The sequence below is a fragment of the Ammospiza nelsoni genome, chromosome 2 (genome assembly GCF_027579445.1).
Source record: "Ammospiza nelsoni isolate bAmmNel1 chromosome 2, bAmmNel1.pri, whole genome shotgun sequence".
In the NCBI taxonomy this organism is placed as follows: domain Eukaryota; kingdom Metazoa; phylum Chordata; class Aves; order Passeriformes; family Passerellidae; genus Ammospiza; species Ammospiza nelsoni.
In genome coordinates, this window is record NC_080634.1 from 47,295,281 (window position 1) to 47,315,671 (window position 20,391).

Here is a 20,391-nt window from a genome sequence, read left to right on the forward strand (position 1 = left end):
CAAGTCACTAAAGCTGTCATTTCATCATGGTGCCATCTACTAGGAATAATTTAAAGAGAGCACTGAAACTGTCAGGGACTTTACCTTGGCAGTAAGAGAAATTAGGGATGTTTCAGAGGAGAGTGTTCATAATGGGGACTGTACATAGAATGAGAAGAAATATTTCAGCCAAACACATCAGTCACAACTGGTCTTGCCTGCTGAGATGATCAATAGCTTTAGTGCTAGTGAAGCCTTGGATCAGCTCTGGCTCTTTGATTTACAGCTGCCCTTGGTGCAGATTCGACAGGGACCGGCACATTTGTTCCCAACCCATCTGGCTGCCAGGACACCACAGCAACAGGGCAGTGTTGCCAGACTGCACCTTACCAGGTCCTGCTACCACACAGGAAATGTCCAGCCAACCCAAATCCATTTACAGCATGGCCACACACAGACTTGTGCTGGCCTACAAAGGACTGCAGACAACCAATTTCTTCATTGAAACTTTGCCCACTTACCCAGGATGAAAAGAATGAACAGGAATGGAACTGACATTTTAGAAAAAACTAACTGCTGGAATATAACTCACTGTCTGAAAATTGTGAGCAGGAAAAGAAAAACCACAGAGAGAGCTATCATCGTATCCCCATTTGGGGTTTTGTAGGCCTGCATTTTATCACAGACCAAGAAAAACTACCCCTCCTCCATTTGAGGAAAACATATCTACCTCAAGGTGCTTCACAGTTTTATTGGCATGCAGCATAGGGCTATTTCAAATAAGACACAGGTAAGACACAGTCAAGCATAATTATTAACTGATCTCCATTCATATTGACAATATGGTATGTGATCCACAGATGTCCCAGATGAAAGTCAAGTCTCAAGTTGTTCCATGAAGCACAGTCCTGAAAGAGAAGTAGGTGTATCTTCACACCCTGGAACCACCACTCTGCTTGTGCACCTGGGCAGCCTGGGGAGTGATCCAGCAAGGTACAGCCTGAGCACCCACCTTCCTGACCCTAAGGGATCAGCTTCCCTAAATCTGCAGAGAGAATAATATACACTAGTATACTATAGTTGTGTATACCTTTTCCTCAAGCTTGCTGGTAAATACATTCAGAAGACTAGCAGCAATTTCTTTTCACAACAGTGATTAAAAAAGAAAATGTGCTGTGAAGGCAGGAAAGATCAGGAGTTTGCCAGTGGAAGAGAACAGATAAATGGCAGGGCTCAGCTCAGGCCCTCATGCAGGGACAGAGCTGACTCTAGGTATTTTCTCTCTCCTGTTGCTTGTGCCTGCTCCCTGTTAGGGTTTTACTAGTCATAAATAAAACAACCAACCCACTGAAGCCCTCTTACAGCATGGATACCTGGGCCCTCCTTCAGGATGCACACAGAGCTGTGCTAGCACTGTAAGAAGTGTGATACAACATGAGGAAAAGGGGACAGTGCAATATCTGCTCCTAAGGATACCTGCTCTTGGTTCTCCACCTTGGAAGAGTAGTTCCATTATAGAAAAATAGTGAGGCCAATCCATTTGTAAAATGACAACAAACATACCAACCCCAAAACTTAGTTCTACCAAGGTCAGTGTATCCATGGTGGTAAGTGGCCCAAAACAGGAAGCACACAAGACAATACAGCTGTTTTGCATTGCACCCACCTCTGACTTTCAGGTTCCCCTGCTTTCACAAGCACACCTCTCCCACAGCCACATACTGCCATGCACTCAGAGTTTCCTGTGTATCTCCATTAGAGTATGGACAACAGAATAAGGGCATTAGTGCCCTGGATGGGAATGAGAGGTGCCTAGGGGTTATGTGCACTTTGGATGTAGAGTCTCTACTTGAAAAAGTTTTTTTTAAAATTCCTACTTAAAATATTGCCTAGCATTCACACATAGACTCTCACTTCACTAAGAAAGGTTAAAGTGTTTGCCTTTTATTCAGAAGACTCGCTTCATTTCCAGGAATACTTTCCCATGTCCTTGAAACCAGACAGACTCTAGTCTCATAACAGCACCATCAGTCTACTACAAAAAAGCAAACAAATCAAAACCAAAAAAGTTCCATGATGTGATACAGTATAAAGAAACAGCTAATACATTAGAGAAAAAAACATCTACATAAACTTATGTAAGTTGCTATAAAACTGACAGTATGCAATTAAGAGATTGGTACAATTACCAGGTCTGCTAGGTGTTTAAACAAGTCTACATAGGCTGTAACTATATTCCTGTGCTGTTTTCAGGCAGGAGTTTGCACTGAGAATCTAGGTACCTCAATTGTACACACTGGTGGGCTTTCATACAATTCCCCTACAGCCAGCAGTGTGTATGCAAGCATCTCAAGCTACCTGCCCAGACTCAAGCAGCACTTGCAAAGCTGTGAAAGTGCATGTAGCCTATTGCTGTCTCCTCCCTATGAATATGGTATTACAGGGTTCATCTGCATATGCCTGATTAAGAAATAAAACACAGTCAGTTGTGTACTATAACACCTTAAGTAACATGGAATCTTAGATTTTAGAAAAATATTTTAATCATCAGTTCACAAGTAAAAACTACCACTATTACAAAACATCTTGTAATACTAGAATACCTAGCTTGGAAAGAGTTTTGTTCTTATTGCTGTTGCATTTAGCTTTCAGGAGCTGTGTCAGCATGAAGGTAGCAGTGGGCTTCCCACTTGTCATAGTCAGCTTGTAAGGGTACTCACAGGAAAGTGTATCTTCCTATTTAACCCTCATGCAATTTTCACATGTTTAGGCTGCCCTGACTTTTCCCAGACGTGTACCTACTCGACATCTGACACTATGCATCAAAACCTCAACCAACCTTGTTTCATATGACAAATTTCATTTGCAGCCTTTAAATAAAACATTCACTCCAAAAAGAGTGAACATCAGCACTGGCATCACCTTAGCTACTTGTAAACCCTATAACTGTGTTCTGGCAGCTATCAGATATTAACTCGTTCATTTCATTTTGTTTGGTTTCTTCCTTATTCTCATTGTTGGGCTGCTGTTTTGAATTTCCAGCGTTTTTAGACCTTCTGAGGAAAAACTTTGCCAGTAAGTAACATAATTCAGCCACATTTAAAAGAATGCAAATGCTGGACACAGCAATCATGAAAATAGTGAACACGGTCTTTTCAGTAGGTCGGGAAACAAAGCAGTCTACAGTGTTGGGGCAGGGCCAGGCATTACACTTCATTAAGCGAGGCATTCGGAACCCATCGTACATGAAATAAAACGCGTACATGAAGACGGCTTCAAAGACCAGTCTGAAAAAGATGCTGCTGGTGTACGTCCACCACAAGGAGCCCTCAATACGAAACCTCTGTTTCCTAATTTCTTCAATGTCCTTGAATTCACATTTCTGGTCTCCTTTTCTGAACTGCCTTTTCTTCTCATGCCTCCTGTAAGCCACGTGCATGGCCACCAGCAGCGCAGGTGTGGAGACAAAGATCAGCTGCAGGGCCCAGAGTCTGATGTGAGAGATGGGGAAAAAGTGATCATAGCAAACATTTCTGCAGCCAGGCTGAAGCGTGTTGCAGACAAAGTCATCTTGTTCATCTCCCCAGACTCTCTCTGCAGCCACAACCAGGATCATGATACGGAAGATGAAGAGGACTGTGAGCCATATCTTCCCGATACTGGTGGAGTGCTTATTTACACCTCCCAAAATGGTATGCAGAGCTCCCCAATCCATTGTCTTGTTTCAATCCTCTGACCTAAGACAAGACAAATAAATAAAACTAAGATTAATCAAGACAGGAAACGAATACCAGCAAGCATGTGGTTTAAAATAAAGGCAATATCATAATTGCAGCACATTCACCGGCTGTGGTAACGCTTTGTTGACGCAGTGGGCTTACCTACAACTAATCACACATGATAACCTAATCACATATCAGCAGGTAGTATTTCATACTGGATTACACACATGGCACCACATTCATTTGACTCCTAGGTGTATTTGCCAATGCCACATTAAGTAAGAAAGACAGATGGGAAAATGATGAACACAGCCTTCAATGAAAATATACAACTTCTAATAGCTTGAAAACAGTAACAAAATGATAGAAGATATCAGCCAAAAGTAAGGTAGATGTTATGTTAAAAAAAGTAACATGTTAGACAGACAGAATTCCTATACAAATCAAAGCCAATTAGTTTATCCTTATCTTTAGAGTGTAAATAATGACTTAAGTACATGCCCGCAATAAAGACAGGCCTTGAGCAACTACTGTGGATGCTCTGCACCTTCCCTGAGAATGTCTAGATAACCTGCATTCACCAGTTTAAAGAGTGTGACAGCATTCTTAGTCAAAGCAAACCCCACACCAGCTTGAAGCAATGAAGGTAAATCTTGGTCATTACCCATCTCGAGCTGGACTTTTAAAAATCAATGCTTAAGATCCATACCAAAATCTCTTTTCTTTGCACTAACTACAAAAAGGGCCTAGGGTAAGTGGATAAGGACTCCTCCCTTGTGAATGCATGTCAGGTTGGAGTTTTCTTCATAACACAGACTTCATTAGTCCTAGATTAGGGGAGATATTTCAGAGGCTGGGAGTGTGCTATAGTCAACATTTGAGGAGTTCAGACAGGCCAGCAGTAGCTCAGAGATTTTTTCAACTTTTTCAATAGTTTCCAGTAGGTGAGTTTCAAAGTAGTATGACTGTAATGAATTAAGGATTTCATCTTTTGGTCTCCTCAGGAACACCACAATTATCTGAGTTTTTGCTGCTTCCACAAACAGCTTTTCACAGAGAGCATTCAGAGGCATTCCAGCCCATCTTCCCACACTCCTCCACTTCAGATGGATTTACAGAAAATTAGTTGGCAAACTACTGTGTATTCAAGAAACTGGCACTTTTGCCTATCAGCCAGGACCCTGTAAGAGTGCTTACAGATCTCTCGATTCTGAAATTGCTCATGAAGGTTTTTGTTTCACAACTTCATTAACTTGTTTCTATCTCAGAGCACATATTTCCTTGGCATTTACAGCACAAGGCACCAATAAGCAAAATCATCTTTTCAAAGTTGCTTTAAAGAGCAGCTACTGGCAAAAAGGTCATCATATCAATCACAGGATTTTCCTGACTCTGAGCTGGATCACACCACATGAGGAAGAACATGATGACACTATTTTGTAGCTGTCTTCCACGTCACACTCCCATTCTGAGTAATGTCAAAAACCTTCCTGGTTTACAGTGAGATACATATAATCAGTAGGCCACATGCATTAACTGAGTATCAATCAAAGTACACAACAGCTCAGAGAAAATGAGGACACTTAATTGTTATGCAACACAATGGTATCTTTTCCTTGAGTTACTGGGATTTAAATGTAATCTCCCTTCACTAGTTCCATAAACCAGATCCTGCTGGTTGACTGTGTGGGGCTATACTCCAGGAGGTGAAAACCAAGGGGGAGATCCAAGATCTCTAGATTGGAGAGAACTTTTCCTGAGCCTCCTTCAGGATGCACAATCTATATGGGCTATTTCCTCTTTATGTGACTGAAACCACACAGAAACAGATTTACCTTGCTATGCTCCTACGTTATTTTTTCCAAGAAGAAAGATTATTTTTTAATTAGCAAACAGTTACAGAGAGTCTCTAGGGTTAACCCTATGAAGACACAGGAAAGGTCCTTAATACTAGAGATCCTTACTAAGCATATCAGCTGGATTTTTAACTGTTCCACCCCTTTTCTGTCATCTGATTGATGAAAATTCTTTCAGAATTTTCCTTTGTAATTAATGCATTGTTAAACAGAGGGACAGTTACAATTTTTAGTGTTCTCTGCTACTATTACACACATATGGCAATTACAGTACTTATAAAATGACACCACAACTAAGTACTATGATTAGAAATACTTATGAACATTTGAAAATAAATCCTGTAGAAGACTGGCACCAGGCAAACAGTGTTATTACACACATTATCCATCTATCCTGTAACGCCATCACAGTCCTTACTTTCTTCTCAGTCATTCCATCTTCTTCTCCTTGCCTGTCAACCATCTTTAGAGTGAAAAGGCTGTGAAGTGAAACCTATGTTCTGCTCCTCATAAGCCCTGTTTCTTAGCTTCACATCTCGCTGCACACCAGCAGTGCTGCCATTTTGTTATAACTTAACAGGGATTTGTTTCCTCCTCCTCTGCAGAAGGAGATTCAAAGTACAAGTTCCCCAGTGTGTAGTTAGCTCAAGAAACTTCCCTAGTTCTGTTTTCTGCTAAGGTCACACTACAGCTCATCTCCTGTGACTTTGTGGAGGTGCATTATAAAGCAGGCAACTTGTCCATAAGTTCTTCCCAGGACTAGTATGTTTTGGTTGGTTTGGTTTTTTAAACCTAATCCATTTCATCAATCTGCTTAACAGTACAGACCCACAGATCATCTGAAAAGGACAGCTACATAAAAAAAAAAACACCCAACCAAAACAAACAAAAAAACCCTCAAAACCAAAAAACCCCCAAAAAACCAACAACAACAAAAACCCCAGGCTACAAATTGCAAAGCATGGGTAAGAATGAGCAGTTAGTGGGAAAGAGGCATTGGCAGCACTCCTCTTCATCTGACTTGCTCCATATTCTCTGAGAGTATATTGTGCTTGTTAAGCCAAAAATCTGTGCTTCAATTCTAGCAAAGACATGTCTGTGTCTGGATCAAGAAAGAAGAAAAAGAGCCATCACACTTTGAAGAGGCAGTCTTTTGTCCAGAGTCTCCTGGTTACATCTCCTCTTCTTTCCAAAAAAGCCTCTGTCTTTCCTACCTGCCCAAACACTCCTCCCTTCACCCTTCCCACACACCTTACCAAATCTTCCAGCTGTCTCTCCAGCTCCTCCTGCCACCATCCACTGGTTCTTCCCACTGCTTGCTGAGCAAGTGACCAACCTTTGCCCCTTCTTGCTCACAGCCTCTCAGGCTTGTTTTGACATTGGTGGAGAGTCATATGACTGGTGGTCTACTACAGAGTGCTACAGGCACTGACCACATACCAGTGAAGTCTCACTATCTTCTCCCTGAAAGATTGTAGTGCCATATCCAGGCAGCCTGAATGACATCCAAATACTCTGGCCACAGTGTTTCCTGCTAGCTGGCTTTAAACAGTTCCCCTCAATGCAACTTAAGAGGATCCAGTAAAGGCAATTCAGACACTGCCAAAGTGTCCTCCCCTCTCCAACAAACAGACACAGTGATCCAAGCAGAATTTAAGTTAGCCAAGTATGGCCCTTCACACTACTGAAGCCACTAGTGCAGATCATGCCAGCTAAACACCTCATCAGGGCTACCTGTACTGATGTGATGGCTCATTTACTTTTTACTCACTCAAAAGCTAGAACCTTGATCATAGGCTTGATCATCTTTCAAATACTTGCTTTCTTTTTCACTAGCAAGTAAAATATTAACTGTCTTGCAGACCAAAGGAGAAAAAAACAGGAAAATTACATCCCTTTAATGGGTTGGTAAGTCCTATTTTAATAGGACCAGTCCAGATACTATTCTATTTCTATATGAGCAAATCCTGCCAAATACTTACAGAAAGAATAGTATGTAGACAGCCAAGGACTTACCTAGTTTGCTGGTACATTAAAGACAAGAAAGCTTAGGTGAACTTTGGGGAAAAAACAGAAAGTAGGAATGAGGATAGGGATTGGTTCTAAAGGAAGAAACTGGGAAGAACAGAAGACAGCTGAAATTAGCAAGGTTGAGTAATGAAGCACTTAGAATAATTCCTAACAGGGGAGTGCATTAAATATTAAATTCTCCTTCACAAAAATTGCACCTGGGCATGAAAATAAGCTTTTCCAAGTCTCCACATAGATATCTGTTCTACCACCAGCAGCACCTTCTGTTTCATTCAACAATTAGAGGACCACAGTGGGATATGGTTGTTACAGTTAACAGTTTAAAACAATCATAAAAGATCACCATGCTTGACTGAAAAGTTAAGTTACAAAGGAACCAGTTCTGTATGATCACACAACATAGCCACATAAGCAGGTGTTTCATTTGGGGTTTGGTTTTTTTGTTTTTGATTTGTGGGTTTTTCCCCCCACCCCAGTAAGCTAAACAGCAGAAAGAGAAGAACTACAGCTTAATGCCTTCTGTAGTTCTACAGCTCATGGGCAGTATTTTGAGCTCTGTGCTGCCATGGCTATACTGCCTTCTACTTTAAAGCCAGCTCCCGTAAGCCTCCATTAAACTGCAATCACAGCACGGTGCACACACCCAGTGAAAATCCCTGCAATTCACAACACCGAGGACAATCATCACCGAGCTCCCTGTTTACGAGTACAGCTGGCTTGTTAACAGACACCATTTTCCTTTGTTAAAGACTGTTATACTGGAAATTCATTACTCAGTGGCTAAATCCACAGCTGGACTACAGCGAAGGTGTAAAAGCAACAGAAGATGTTTCTCTATCACATGCATATATGGTGCTTGTGCTATAGAATATTATTGAGCAAGAAAATAAAGTAGTCACAAGCAAGTATTACAGTATCTGCTTATGCTACAGGAACTTCTAGGAGTCCTATTCAAGAAGAGGTCCACAGACCCCTAATTTATGCACAAATTCAGACTATGATTATACCCTTATCTTCAGTTTGGATATCAATTTATTTACTGTACTGGAATTACACAGAAATGTAGAGGGTATTCACAATGACTCCACTTCCATCAAAATTTTAGTGTACAGTGTACCAGAAGTTACCAGTTTGGGGTGACTTTCCACCACTTTCAGCACGGCCTCCAGATACTGATAAAAGATCAGCAGACTGCCAAGAAAAGTTACTTTATCCCAGGTAGGAATGTGTTAACCAAGATAATCTTTAAGCCAAAAAGAACTGGTCTCAAGTATCCCTGCTTCCCCCCCAGCTGGGGACAAAGGCGAACTCACATTCCTAAGAGAAGCAGTTTAATGCAGAACTGTTGCCACAGAAAAACTTCAGAACATCTAAACTAACAGATGTAAAATCATTACAAAAATTATTTTATAACCCAACTTTGCACAAGAAGTACTGCTGCATGTTGAGGTCCAACATGCATTCAAACGTGCCTCTGAGACAACTTTCCCTTCAGGTGTTGATCTCAACAGCTGCACTGGAGCAGGGGCTCACAGGGGGAGGTGATAACCAGTACCAAGGTGTCCTAGAGCTGCATAATGCTGTGTCATTACTCAGATTTGAAGCACACACTAGTCTGGGTTTCGGCAGTTTTGCACCAGCATGCCTCCACCCTGCCAACCTGGCATCTAGTTTACAGCAAGCACTTAATTGCCAGTGTGTAGATTTTGTTATTCCTATTGCTGAGCTAGTTTTGGTGCTGTACTACCAGAACAGCAGCACTGTCAAGGCTGAAGCAAGAAAGCTTCTAATAAATACAGATTAGCATCTTCCAAAAGACAGCATCCTTTCATTTCACCAAGAAAGGTGGGTACACAGGCTACAGCAACCACTTGCTAACTTGCTCAGACTTCCTACCTAATTTCAGTCTGCCCCACGCCTCAGTTTCCCAGACATTAAACTAGAGATAACAAAAATCTCACTATCTCACAGGGCTGTCCTCCTGAAATGCTCCACTGCAATTACAAGCTTCACAGGCTCAAAGGACCAAGACAGATAAGTAACAGTTCAAAGCTGGAAGCACCAAGCTTGAATTCAATCATCCAGGATATTTCTGACATCTGAAAAAGATTGCTCCCTACATTGCTATAGCTTTAATACAGAGTTCAAAATGCAAGAAGACAAAGCTTTGAATTTAGATCTTGGAAACTAAAATCCTCTAATAGGTAGCCTTCCAGCTATTTTAATTTTACAGCAGTATATTAAAAACTTCAAGGAGTATGCAGCTGGAAGACTAGAATATCAACAATGCTTTCCTAAAAAGCTGAAAGGGATCAAAGGAGCAGCCTAACAATCACAAAAGCCTGTGCAATTCTCTCTAGTAGCTCTTAAACTTTGTTCTGAACACCTATCTCCAGATCAGAGTGGAAACTGGAGAGAAGATCAACAATAGAGGGATTACAGTATATCTGATTTGACACAAGAACAGGCAAAGACTAACCAGGAACAGGAAACCTCTGACAGTTGCAGGTCTGAACACTGCAAGCATTGTTCTTTCCTTCTACTCAAGTTTACGAAAACAGGAGGCATTCTTTGTTCTAATTAAACCCAGCAAGAAATCCAGAAAAACCCAACAGATTAGGACCCAATTTGTATGCAGTTAAATGTTATTAAAAAATTATGCTACTTAAATATCAAGAGCATTTAAGGGTTCAGTTTCTGCCCACAATGACACCCTTATGACTGTCCCATATTCATGTCCTCACATAAGTTTTAAGTCATTTTTCAAGGATGCTTGGAAACACTCATACCTATTTCACCAGCCTGCAAGTGGAACTGGAGATTGCAATCCTCCAGAACATCTCTGCAAAAAATTCATTCCACTCGTGCAAACCAGAAAATCAGAGGTCACACTTGAAGGCATAACAAGACAGCACAAGTCCTACTGGAGTTTAGCCTGTCTAAGCCATTTTCCCCTGTAAGCCTTTCCTTCAAAGTGTGCTTAAAGCTTCTTACTTTGGAAGAAAGCTGAATTCCCGAGGACTAGGTCTCCACTGATACAAGTGTCCTATTTCCTATATATCTTAAAGAAAGCTTTAGAGATACTGCACCCCACTTCTGGTCATCAAAATAACTTTTCAATGTTACTTTTTCTTTTCAGCCTGTTACCTAATTCCTATTTCCATCCCCCTACACCTAGCCAGATGTCTACATTCCCTCTACAAGTCTCTCCTTTCCTCTAAAATTAACAAGCTTCTGTCTTCTTTCACACACAACTTAAACTCATAAACACTAACATTTTACAGTGCACTGTAGCTTTCCTTGAGCATGTATTTTGTTATTTCATTCATCAAGAGTAAAGTCCAAAGTAACTATTTCCTTTTTAAAACTCTATCACAGGAAGAAATGCAGGTGTATGATAAGGAATAGAATTAGATTCATTTATCAACTAACAGAGGATGTGCTTCTCTTTTTCTGCATTCCTGCTGTTTTGACAGCATGTTATCTCACCCCATATATCATCACTTCAAGCTTTTCCTTACACAAACTGGTATTTAGCCAGGTAAGAGTCACAGTTTTCCTTCCAGATACTTCATCAGTCATCATTAAGTGACAATTAAAATCAGCAAGGAAGAGAACAAGGGAAAACATCAAAAGAAAAAAACAGCTTCAACCCATGCTCCTATTTCACAAAGTGTGTGGGACCACTGATTTACCGGGAAGAGTTCACAATAATCAACTTGTAAGAGCATCTTCTTTGCTCCCAAGTACCCATGGAGGTTATGCAGTGATCGTGACAAACTTGCACATATAACTCAAAGTGCTGTTATTTTTCCAGCTACTAAGCCTGCTAGACATTTTTCAATGTACAATTACTTTTTTTGCACAAAATAAATGAGGCTGCCCAAATAATCTACCTGGACTGCACACCAAGAGATGCAAAACAGCAACACTATCAGAGGCCTAGCTTCAGCACATTGAGAGAACTGGTCCTGTCAGGACAAAATCAATTTCTCCAGAGAAGTATGCTAATTCGTGGGGTTTCACAGTCCCATTTTTAAGTTCTGAGATATGTAATCCTACATATACATACATAATCCTACAATTATGAGACTGATAGTTCTGGGAATTGTGCGACATCTCCTACAAACACCAACACATGCAGTACGGATATAACCTCATAGCTCTGGAAATGAGCTGAAAAGCCTGCCTGGTAAACTTACACTACAATGCCTAGATGACACGGAGATACCACCTTCTTCCAGGCTGAGGCTTGTCTCACCATTGCCTTGCTCTTTAAGGCAGGTCAAACCCAATCACACACACACACATCCTCCTGCCTACTGTCTTTTCTCTGGGGCTCCTCAAAGGATGCATCTGGCAAGCAGGGTTTCCAGGCTAAGCAGTGGAGGCCAAGAAACGTTAAGAATTACATAACTCCTTTAAAAAAAAATTAAGGATGAAAATATATTTAATTCTGCTTTTGACTCAGTGTACACACATACACTGGTGGTGATCCCAAACCAAATCTGGAACCAAACCCTCAGTATTTCATACAGGATGCAGCCACTGATCATGAAAGCTATAAAACCTGGATTTAAAAGAGCATTCTTAAAACAAAAGGCCACTTCCTTCCTGCAACCCTCTGTCGTCTTCAGAATATTTTCAGGCTACATGGTGAGAACTAATGGGATACAAGACAAGGAAATAATTTCCTCTGTTGAGAACAGGGGAGAGATTCTTCAACGTGAGAGACTGTGAAAGTAACACCCAATCTAGGAAAGCCCGATGACGGAAAAGCCAGTCATGCCCAAAACATGCCCAGCTCCCAGCTAGTGCCAGGCACTAAGCAAGCACTCCTGCCCTTACTCCAGCCCGTCCTTCGGGTTTTATTTAAAGCTGTAAGTACTCATTCTTTGTGCGATCTTATCCAGCCCCGATACTCAGAAATACATTTATTTCTGACTCACACCTCATTTCCTACTCCCCCTGTAATTCTAAGGAATGTTTCCAGCGTGCGATCAGACACTCACAGGACCTGTCAGTTTTACTGATGCAAGCTGTTTACCTTCCCGCAGCTCTCTTAACATCTGTAGGCGTGTCGCAAATTACCTGTAATTGCAGGAACCTTGATTTTGCTTGGTGTCGCAGCTGGTCGGACGCACTTCACATAACGCGCTCACACAGAGCTGCTGGGAGGTGAATAAAGATTTCGCCCTAAGTTAAACGCGTAACCATCAGAGACAGGAGCATGCCCCGCCAAAACTGCTCGCGGGCTTCGAGCACTCCCCGTCATGCTCAGGCTGGGGACGGGAAGCGGAGAGCGCCCATGCCGAGCAGGGGAAATCCTGCCGGGGCAGGGTGAATCCTGCCGGGGCAGGGTGGGCAGCGCACACGGCGGCTCCGCGCCCGGCCCCGCTCCCTCCCCGGCGGGCAGCGCCACCGGAGCTCCCAGCGGCGCCGCCGCGGCCCCGGCCCCGCAACAAGTGCGGCCTCAGCTGCCCGCTGGGAGCTGCCCCGCCGCGCCCCTTCCGTCCTTCCCCTCACCTGCCTCAGCGGCCCCGCTGCTGAGGGGCGCTCACCCCGCCGGGAGCTCCCGGCGCCGCGGCCGGGCTGCGCCGATCAACGTGGCTCCGCCGGTGGCTGCGGAGCGGGCGGCCCCGGCCTCGCCGCCCCGGAGCTTTAAGGTCCCTCCCCGCTCACCTGCCGCCGCTGTTAGCCCGCCCCTCGCCCGCCCCGCCCGCGCCCCGCTCCTCCGGCCGACCGGCCGCGGAGGCGGCAGCGGTGGGAAGCCGGGGCGGGGCCCGGGGCCCATCCCTGCCGCTGTGCCCCGCTGAGGGGGCTGCGCCCAGCGGGGCTTCCAAGGTGAGGAGCTAAGAGCCAAAATAAGGGATGGGAAGGGCTTGTGTCCGCCCCAGGGCCGCTTCCTGCCGCGGAAGGGCTGGTCTGGGGTGGCAGGGGGAGACCCCGAGGGGAAGGGAGATCAAGGTAACAGCAGATACTTGGGAGGTTTTCAGGGGAAACGCATATCTGTTTAAGATAACAGGGTCGTGTTTCCATCTTGAGGAATCCAGGTAGTCAGAAGGGCCTTGGGACAGAAAAAAGCTGGGTCTTTTCTCCTGGAAATCATTAAAAGAGCTACTGGCCAAACACAGAGGGAAGAGCCAGTCGTTTCTGGCATTTTGAGGTTTGTTTTCCGAGTGCGATTGAAATGCTAGAGCAGTGCCCTGCAGACTCGCAGGCTTTCACGGAGATGTGTGTGTTTGCCAGTGCAAAGACCTATTTTGGAGAGTTTTCTGTTTCCAAGGAATACAGTTGCTGAGGAAACAACTCACTTCAGGTTCAAAAATCCCTGCCCAAAACTATGTACCCTGTCTTGCAGACAGGCACATCAAATTAAGTAAATAGTTTGTAAACCTCTTAACTAAATTTCCAAAGAAAATGTACACCACAACTGGACAAACAGGACATTTGCTCAGACTTCAGGTGAAAAACTCTTGTGTTTGTGCGTGTTTGGAGTATAAGGACCCTATGATAAATTATTTCCAACAAAGTTCTACTGCCTTGTCTTTCCACCTTCTAGAATACAAGTAATCCCTGGGGAAATCTTTAGCAAAAATCAGTTACTTACTTTTTATTTCACATTCAGGAAGAAGAGGTAGGAATTTCTCTCACAAACAATCTAATGCTTGAAAGATAAGAAATCGTCATCAGCTGTGCTTTAAACATTACCCTGTGTCTCTGTGCTGCTCATCTTTCCTCCCACCCTTTCTTACTCTTGCAGTTAGATCCATAGAACCTATACATTAGGACCATAGGAAAATTCGGGTTGGAAGAGATTTGAGGAGGCTTGTAATCCAACCTACTGGGCAAAGCTGGATCAGCTCTGGGACCATTCATTAGTTATACCCCATCCAGGGGGAACCCAGGGAAACTGGGTCACTGCAGCAGCTGTAGGACCAGGCCCAAGGTGTATGATGTGATGCTGAGCTAGACATGCAATAAATATCTGAGGGCTGAGTTTACCTGTGCTTGCTCACTTCTGTGGGAGTTCAGTGTGTTCAGATGACGTTCAAGGTCCATGAATATGGCGTGTGTGAGGAAGGGAGGTGCCTCTGGGCCCAGTCATGCATCTGCACTTTGCAAAAGGGAAAGCTCATCTCCTAATAGAAGAAAAGCTTTAGAAGAGACATCTGGAACTCATGTGTTGTTCTCTCTCCAGTCACCTTCCAGCTTGATTCAGTGACCTTGAAAAAGTGAAATGTGTCCTTTTAAGGTGTGAAATACTTTAAACATTGGTTATGTCTGCTGGAGCAGAGGATTTTAAGTTTTGTGCTGTCCTTGCTAGGCTATGTTTGCCACCAAAAAGAGGTTTGGTGATTTTTTTTTTCCCCCTATTGTGAAAATAGAAATCAGAAATGTAAGTCTTATGAGGAGTAGCTTGAGGGAGATGGGGGTGTTTAGCTTGGAGAACAGGAGGCTCCCAGGAGAGCGTTTTGCTCTGTACAACTGCCTGAAGGGAGGTTGTTGTGATGCGGGGTGTCTTCTCCCAGACTCCAATGACAGGAGAAGAGGACACAGCCTCAAGCTGCACCAGGAGATAGTGAGGTTGGGCATCAGGAAGAATTTATTCACTGCAAAGGTGGCCAGACATTGGAAGAGGCTGCCCAGGGTGGTGGTGTAGTCACCACCCCTGGAAGTGTTCAAGAAGTGGCTGGACATGGCACTTAGTTCAGTTGACACGGTGTTGATCAAAGGTTGAACTCGATGATCTTGAAGGTCTTTTCCATGAAAAGCTAGTGGAAACAAGGCCCCATGGGTCTCACAGTTGCCTAAAGGCAGGTAAGCCTAAAGGACATAAGTCATGGGCAGTGTGGAGCTCTCGGAGCTGCCTCATCTCAGCTCTTCACTGCACTGCCTCCAGGAGTGTCACAGTTGGAGGCCAACACCTGGTGTTGCTCCCAAGGCAGAAACACCCAGTTTGACAGCAAAGAAAAGTCTTAAATGATATTCTGCATTTCCAAAATTAGATAGTATCAAACTATCTATTCCCTAGACAGTGGGGAGCACCAGGTGAATGAGTGACAGGCAGAAATAGACCAGGTTCTCCTCTACTGGGTAATTCTTTCATCTCTCATTTGTTGAATGATATTTCTGTTACCCAGTAGCACCAGCACTCTCTTTGATTATGAATGATGACTCAAGGGACACTAGAAAAAAAAAGGAATGGGACATGTGTAAGTGCTGGAAATTTAAGGACTGGAAGTCCTAGTCTGAATCACAGTGTTTCATCTTTATTTATAAGGGTAAAAGGGCATATATTTAGTAATATATGCCACTTAGTAAACAGAGTTAAATTGTACTTATTCCTTTACATATGAGGAATCTTTTATTTAGCTAACATATAAAAATATAGTGAATTATTTAGCTAGCATATAAAAATTCCTGTTTGATAAAACTGTGAAATAAATACATCTGAATTGATTACTTGGAATTATGACAGCCCCTTCTCCTGCAGTGCACTATAATACAGATTTTCTTTATTGACATGATTTTAAGATAAAAAGTGATAAGAAGGGAATGGATAAACATAAACCCCACCCATTACTGACAAATAAAGAGGAAAATGAAGTTCAGAAATTTTGTGTCACTAGATGTCTCACAAGATAATGCAGTTTGAAAATAATTTTTTTTGAAAATAGATTTGTCACAACATCCTATTGACCAAAAGTAGCTTTAGATATAAAGCCCAAATTTAGGATAAGATCAGCCTCTTTGATAGTGCATGTTATTGTCTAGAAAGTCATCATCACAGTCAAGGTCATAATCACAATCACTGACTGTCCTGTAGAGCATTTAAATTTTGCTTTTTGAAATATTGACATGAGTCAAGTTTTTCTTCTGAGCACTAATAAACTAGATTCTGAAACTACTAGAACTGTTGGCTGAAATTTCAACCCTATTTTTATGTACTTCATTAGACTGAAGATTTGTATAAGAACAAGTCCAACTGCTCAGTCTTAATATTATTCAGAAAGGATAAAAGAGGAGGAAAAAACCCAAACCCCCAGGAAGTTTCTTTTCCATTTTTCCGTGGCAGACGGCTGCTCAAACACTGTGGTGCAGACTGGAAGCAGGAGGTTTTTCTTCTTGAAAATTTCTGTTTCCTTTCCAAACCTTCACATCTCTAATTAGACTCTTTTTGCCTTCTGACTATTTAGCAGTTCAAAGCAGGGAAAAGAAGATTATGTCCAGTCCTTCAGTGTGAAACTATTGTTCCACTGTGTTTCAAAGTTCACGCTGTCCTGTGGCACATTTATTAGGAGACAACAGGGATGCATATAATGATAATATATACTAAGTCTTGGACCAAGCCCATCTTTGTTGTGTGCTGCTCAGAAAGCTGTTCTTCTTCAGATTTTATTTTCAGTTTAATTTGCTGGTCAGCATTCTACATGGCAAATCCTGGGCAAATCCCAGGACCTCATTTAGCCAGGAAAAACACCTGAAGAGTCATTTCCTTTTCAATATAATTACTTTAATGACAATGTGTGATATGATAAAGGCTGCCCATGCAATATCCCTGTTCATTAACTATTGCAGCACGTCAAGCATTTGTGCTGCCTGGAAAAGTAATAGGTTTTTTTCTACCTGCAAAGGCCTCAGAGGTACCTGAGAGAATTATTATGATTGCACTTCTCTTAAATAATGGGCAGATGGCTGTCTCCCTCATCTTTTTGACCTCAGGTTGTCCTTATCAATGAGACCTCCCCTTTTTTATTTTCAGTTTGCTGATATGCATGAAAAGTCCCAAAAGAAACACACCAGCTACTTTCCTGCTAAGGTAACTTGGCTATCTTAGTGATGTCCCCTACTTGTGGAGATAGAAGAAAGAACAGGAGAGAACAAAAAAAACCCAAGCCCCAAAAACCCCTTAATCCCAAATTATATAGGGAACCAAAAAAAGGGGATGAAAATGGTTCTTAACATTGCCAGTACATGACCAGCCCGACTCACACCAATCCATATAATTTACACTTTTTAATGTCAAAATGGGCATGGGCAGCTGTTCTAGTACATAGCCATGTTCTTCCAGGATGCCCTTGGAAAATGTACCTCTCCTGTGTGCCAGTTAGGATAGACTAACCCATTGTCAGGCACCCATCAAAGCCTCTCCATTTCTTAAGCTGACAGCTCCGGATATCCAGCATCAGCCTGATTTGAAAGGCAGAGCTTTCTTCATCCTGAGGCAGCCCAGTAATTTCTGCAACACTATTGCTAATTTGGAAGCTGACAGTTTTCATCTCCCCACCCCTTTGGTTTATTGCAAGCATTTCATCAGACCGGCTGTAGACTGCCGTGTCCTTCTGCGCTCTGGGCAGAGGGGGACAAGCAAGGCTGTCAGCAGCAATGCTCAGTTGCTGTGGTGATGTTCCTCCTGGAGCAGGCAGCTGCAGCAAGTCCCCCACCCCGGTGGCACCTAGCCCAGGCTCTGGATGGACCTGTGGAGGCTTCCAGCTGATTTAATTGGTTCATTGTTCCCTGGTTTGATGTAATAAATTCATTGTTCCCCGGTTCAACTTAATTGAGTCATTGTTACCCGATTTAACTGACTGATTGCTGCCTGACTTGATTTAATTAATTGCCGCCTGACTTGCTGAATAAGCAAGCTCCTGCTGCCAGCTGCCAAAATGGCTCATGGCTCCTAATCCATGCTGTCTACCTCAGCCCCTTGTCCTATACCAACCTGCACTTCTCCTGGGACCTGCTCTCTGTTCTACTCTAGCCACATCCTCTGTTACCTTCCCTTTTCTGTCCCCTACCCAAGGAGCTCCTGTAACTCACCCTCTAATTCCCCTTTCCATTCTCCTCTGCTTTTTCCTGTCTTTAGCCCTGGGACAACCTCCACTTTTCTTCCTGGAGTTCTCACCACTGTGTCTCACAGCAGTCGTCCCTGCTTTGATTCCTCTGAGGCTGCTCTTGAGTTCCCCTGAAGACTTTGCATTTCACTTGTTTCATGCATGACAGATTGCCCTTCCTATAGCAGGATTTTTCTGTGTCCTCTTCTGCCCAGGAATCCTAGACAGGCATTAGCACTTGTCCAGTGCTCTCTTTCTTTCCTTCATTTCCACTACTTGCCTGTACCCATTTTTTTCTCCCTTTAAGGTACCATCCAGAAGCCCCTCCCTCCCTCCCCCTTGCATGTTATCTGGCATCCTTTAGGCTCTTGGCTCTTTTTAATCCATTCCCTGCCCCAGATCTCTTCACTTGCTTTGAGATTTCTGTGTTCACTGTAAAGGTATCTTCCCTGATTGCTCCTTCTCTTTAGCCTGTTGTTTTCACTTAAGGTGTTCTGATGGTGGTTCAGGTTTCTTGCTGACTCTCCTCTTTCTGGCCCTTACTTCATTCCCCAATCTCCCCAGATCTCTTTAATTTATCTTTCTGTGTTTCACTGTCTCCATTCAGCAGAAACATGAGATACAGCTAAATCTTGTCCTCTTTTCTCTGCTGTTCTGCTCCACATTCTATCTGATGTCAGTCTGGGAGCAGGCATGCACTTGTTCAAGCAGAGAATTACTGTTCTCCAAAGTAATTGTGTCCAGGTGTAAGTCTGAATTTATATTAATGATCAGCATGAGTCCAGACTTCTCTGTGACCACTTCAGTTCAGAGCATAGAGGTGAGGTCAGCTTTGCCCGTGCTGTCAGTCCAGTATGCTCAACATCTTGTGTGAGCAGATATCCCTCCTGGCTTTGCATTCTCCAGGCCTTGTTGGCCATGGCATACTTCCTGTTCATCTGCACTGTCTTTATTTACCCATTTTTCATTCTCATGTTTTGGAAGAAGGTCCAGGAATGAGTGCATGTCTCTCCAGTGTAAGCACCATCATTCAGTTGCCTGCTCATGTCTGGCTTCTGTATTCTGGGAACAGATACAGAGTGTTTCCCCTCTTTCCTCTGGCTCTCTGTTTTTCACTCGTTTGTCAATGTTTTCTTGAAAAGAGAGTCTCATTGTCTACAATGACACCTCTTTCCCCTCAAGTCTTTAAGGAACCTTCACTCAACGAATCACAGAATCATTTAGGTTGGAAAAGACTTCCAAGGTCATCAGTCCAACCTTTGACTGAGCACCACTTTGTCAGCTAAGCCATAGCACTATGTGCCATGTCTGGTTGTTTCTTGAGTGCTTCCAGGGATGGTGACTCCACCACCTCCTTGGGCAGCCTGTTCCAGGGCCTGACCACTCTTTCAGTGCAGAAACCTGCACTGCATGGCTGAGGGTCTTCCATGTCACTTGCAGTGAGTTAATCTCTCTCTGCTTTTTTTCATGCATGTAAAAGTCACTGTATTCCTAGGGCATTTTTTTCAAACCCTTTGAGGTTTCATATGGCAGATTACATTGATTTCAAATACCTAAAAACCTTGGAAGATGTTTTAGGGAAGATCAGTATTTGGGTTTTGGGGCTTGTTTTTTTGTTGGTGTGTTATGGAATCTTATGGGATTTTTTTTTAAATTCAGTGACAGTTCAGTTTATTTCTTTTTCTTAGAGTCTCCTAAAACTGAATGCAGTTATCTTAGGTTTCTCTCAGTATGTTAGGCAGTATAATCAGCTTTTTTGCACCCTAGTTAATGCAACTCAACCATATTTCTGCTGCTCTATAGGTAATTCCCTTTGAATTAATCTTTGCAGATCCTTTCCTGCTGTTAGCTTCTGCACATTTGTTAATTTGTTGCCATCAGACTGCAGATGATACAGATACTGGCAATACATCTCGCATTACTGGGATATGAAGGCATGACACCCAGTCCTGTTCCCATGAAAGC

At 43.0% G+C, this 20,391-nt stretch overlaps 1 protein-coding gene and 1 long non-coding RNA gene across 5 annotated transcripts in view; one reads left to right on the forward strand and one right to left on the reverse strand.

The window, feature by feature from the left end:
• Positions 1-1,902: 1,902 nt before the first annotated feature.
• Positions 1,903-13,276, reverse strand: LOC132069642 (gap junction beta-6 protein). 4 transcript variants are annotated; one of them, XM_059465998.1, is made up of 3 exons: positions 13,115-13,276; positions 12,680-12,756; positions 1,903-3,716 (listed from the first exon to the last, which is right to left on the reverse strand). In XM_059465998.1, the coding sequence occupies exon 3, from the start codon at positions 3,692-3,694 to the stop codon at positions 2,903-2,905; it is 792 nt and encodes a 263-aa protein (XP_059321981.1). In that variant the 5' UTR covers positions 3,695-3,716; positions 12,680-12,756; positions 13,115-13,276; the 3' UTR covers positions 1,903-2,902. The 4 variants fall into 4 exon arrangements, with proteins under 4 accessions (XP_059321981.1, XP_059321982.1, XP_059321985.1 ...); XM_059465999.1 differs by having other exon boundaries at positions 12,680-12,759; positions 13,115-13,270; XM_059466002.1 differs by lacking the exon at positions 12,680-12,756 and having other exon boundaries at positions 13,115-13,135.
• A 43-nt stretch (positions 13,277-13,319) lies between these two features.
• Positions 13,320-20,391, forward strand: part of LOC132069756 (uncharacterized) — a 29,528-nt gene continuing 22,456 nt past the window's right edge. Inside the window, exon 1 of the long non-coding RNA XR_009417822.1 lies at positions 13,320-13,432. This is a non-coding gene — a long non-coding RNA (uncharacterized LOC132069756). The remainder of the gene's footprint in view (positions 13,433-20,391) is intronic.

What these genes read in the sequence shown, in the direction of transcription:
- LOC132069642 (XM_059465998.1), bottom strand. Translation starts at nt 3,694, where the DNA reads ATGGATTGGGGAGCTCTGCATACCATTTTGGGAGGTGTAAATAAGCAC.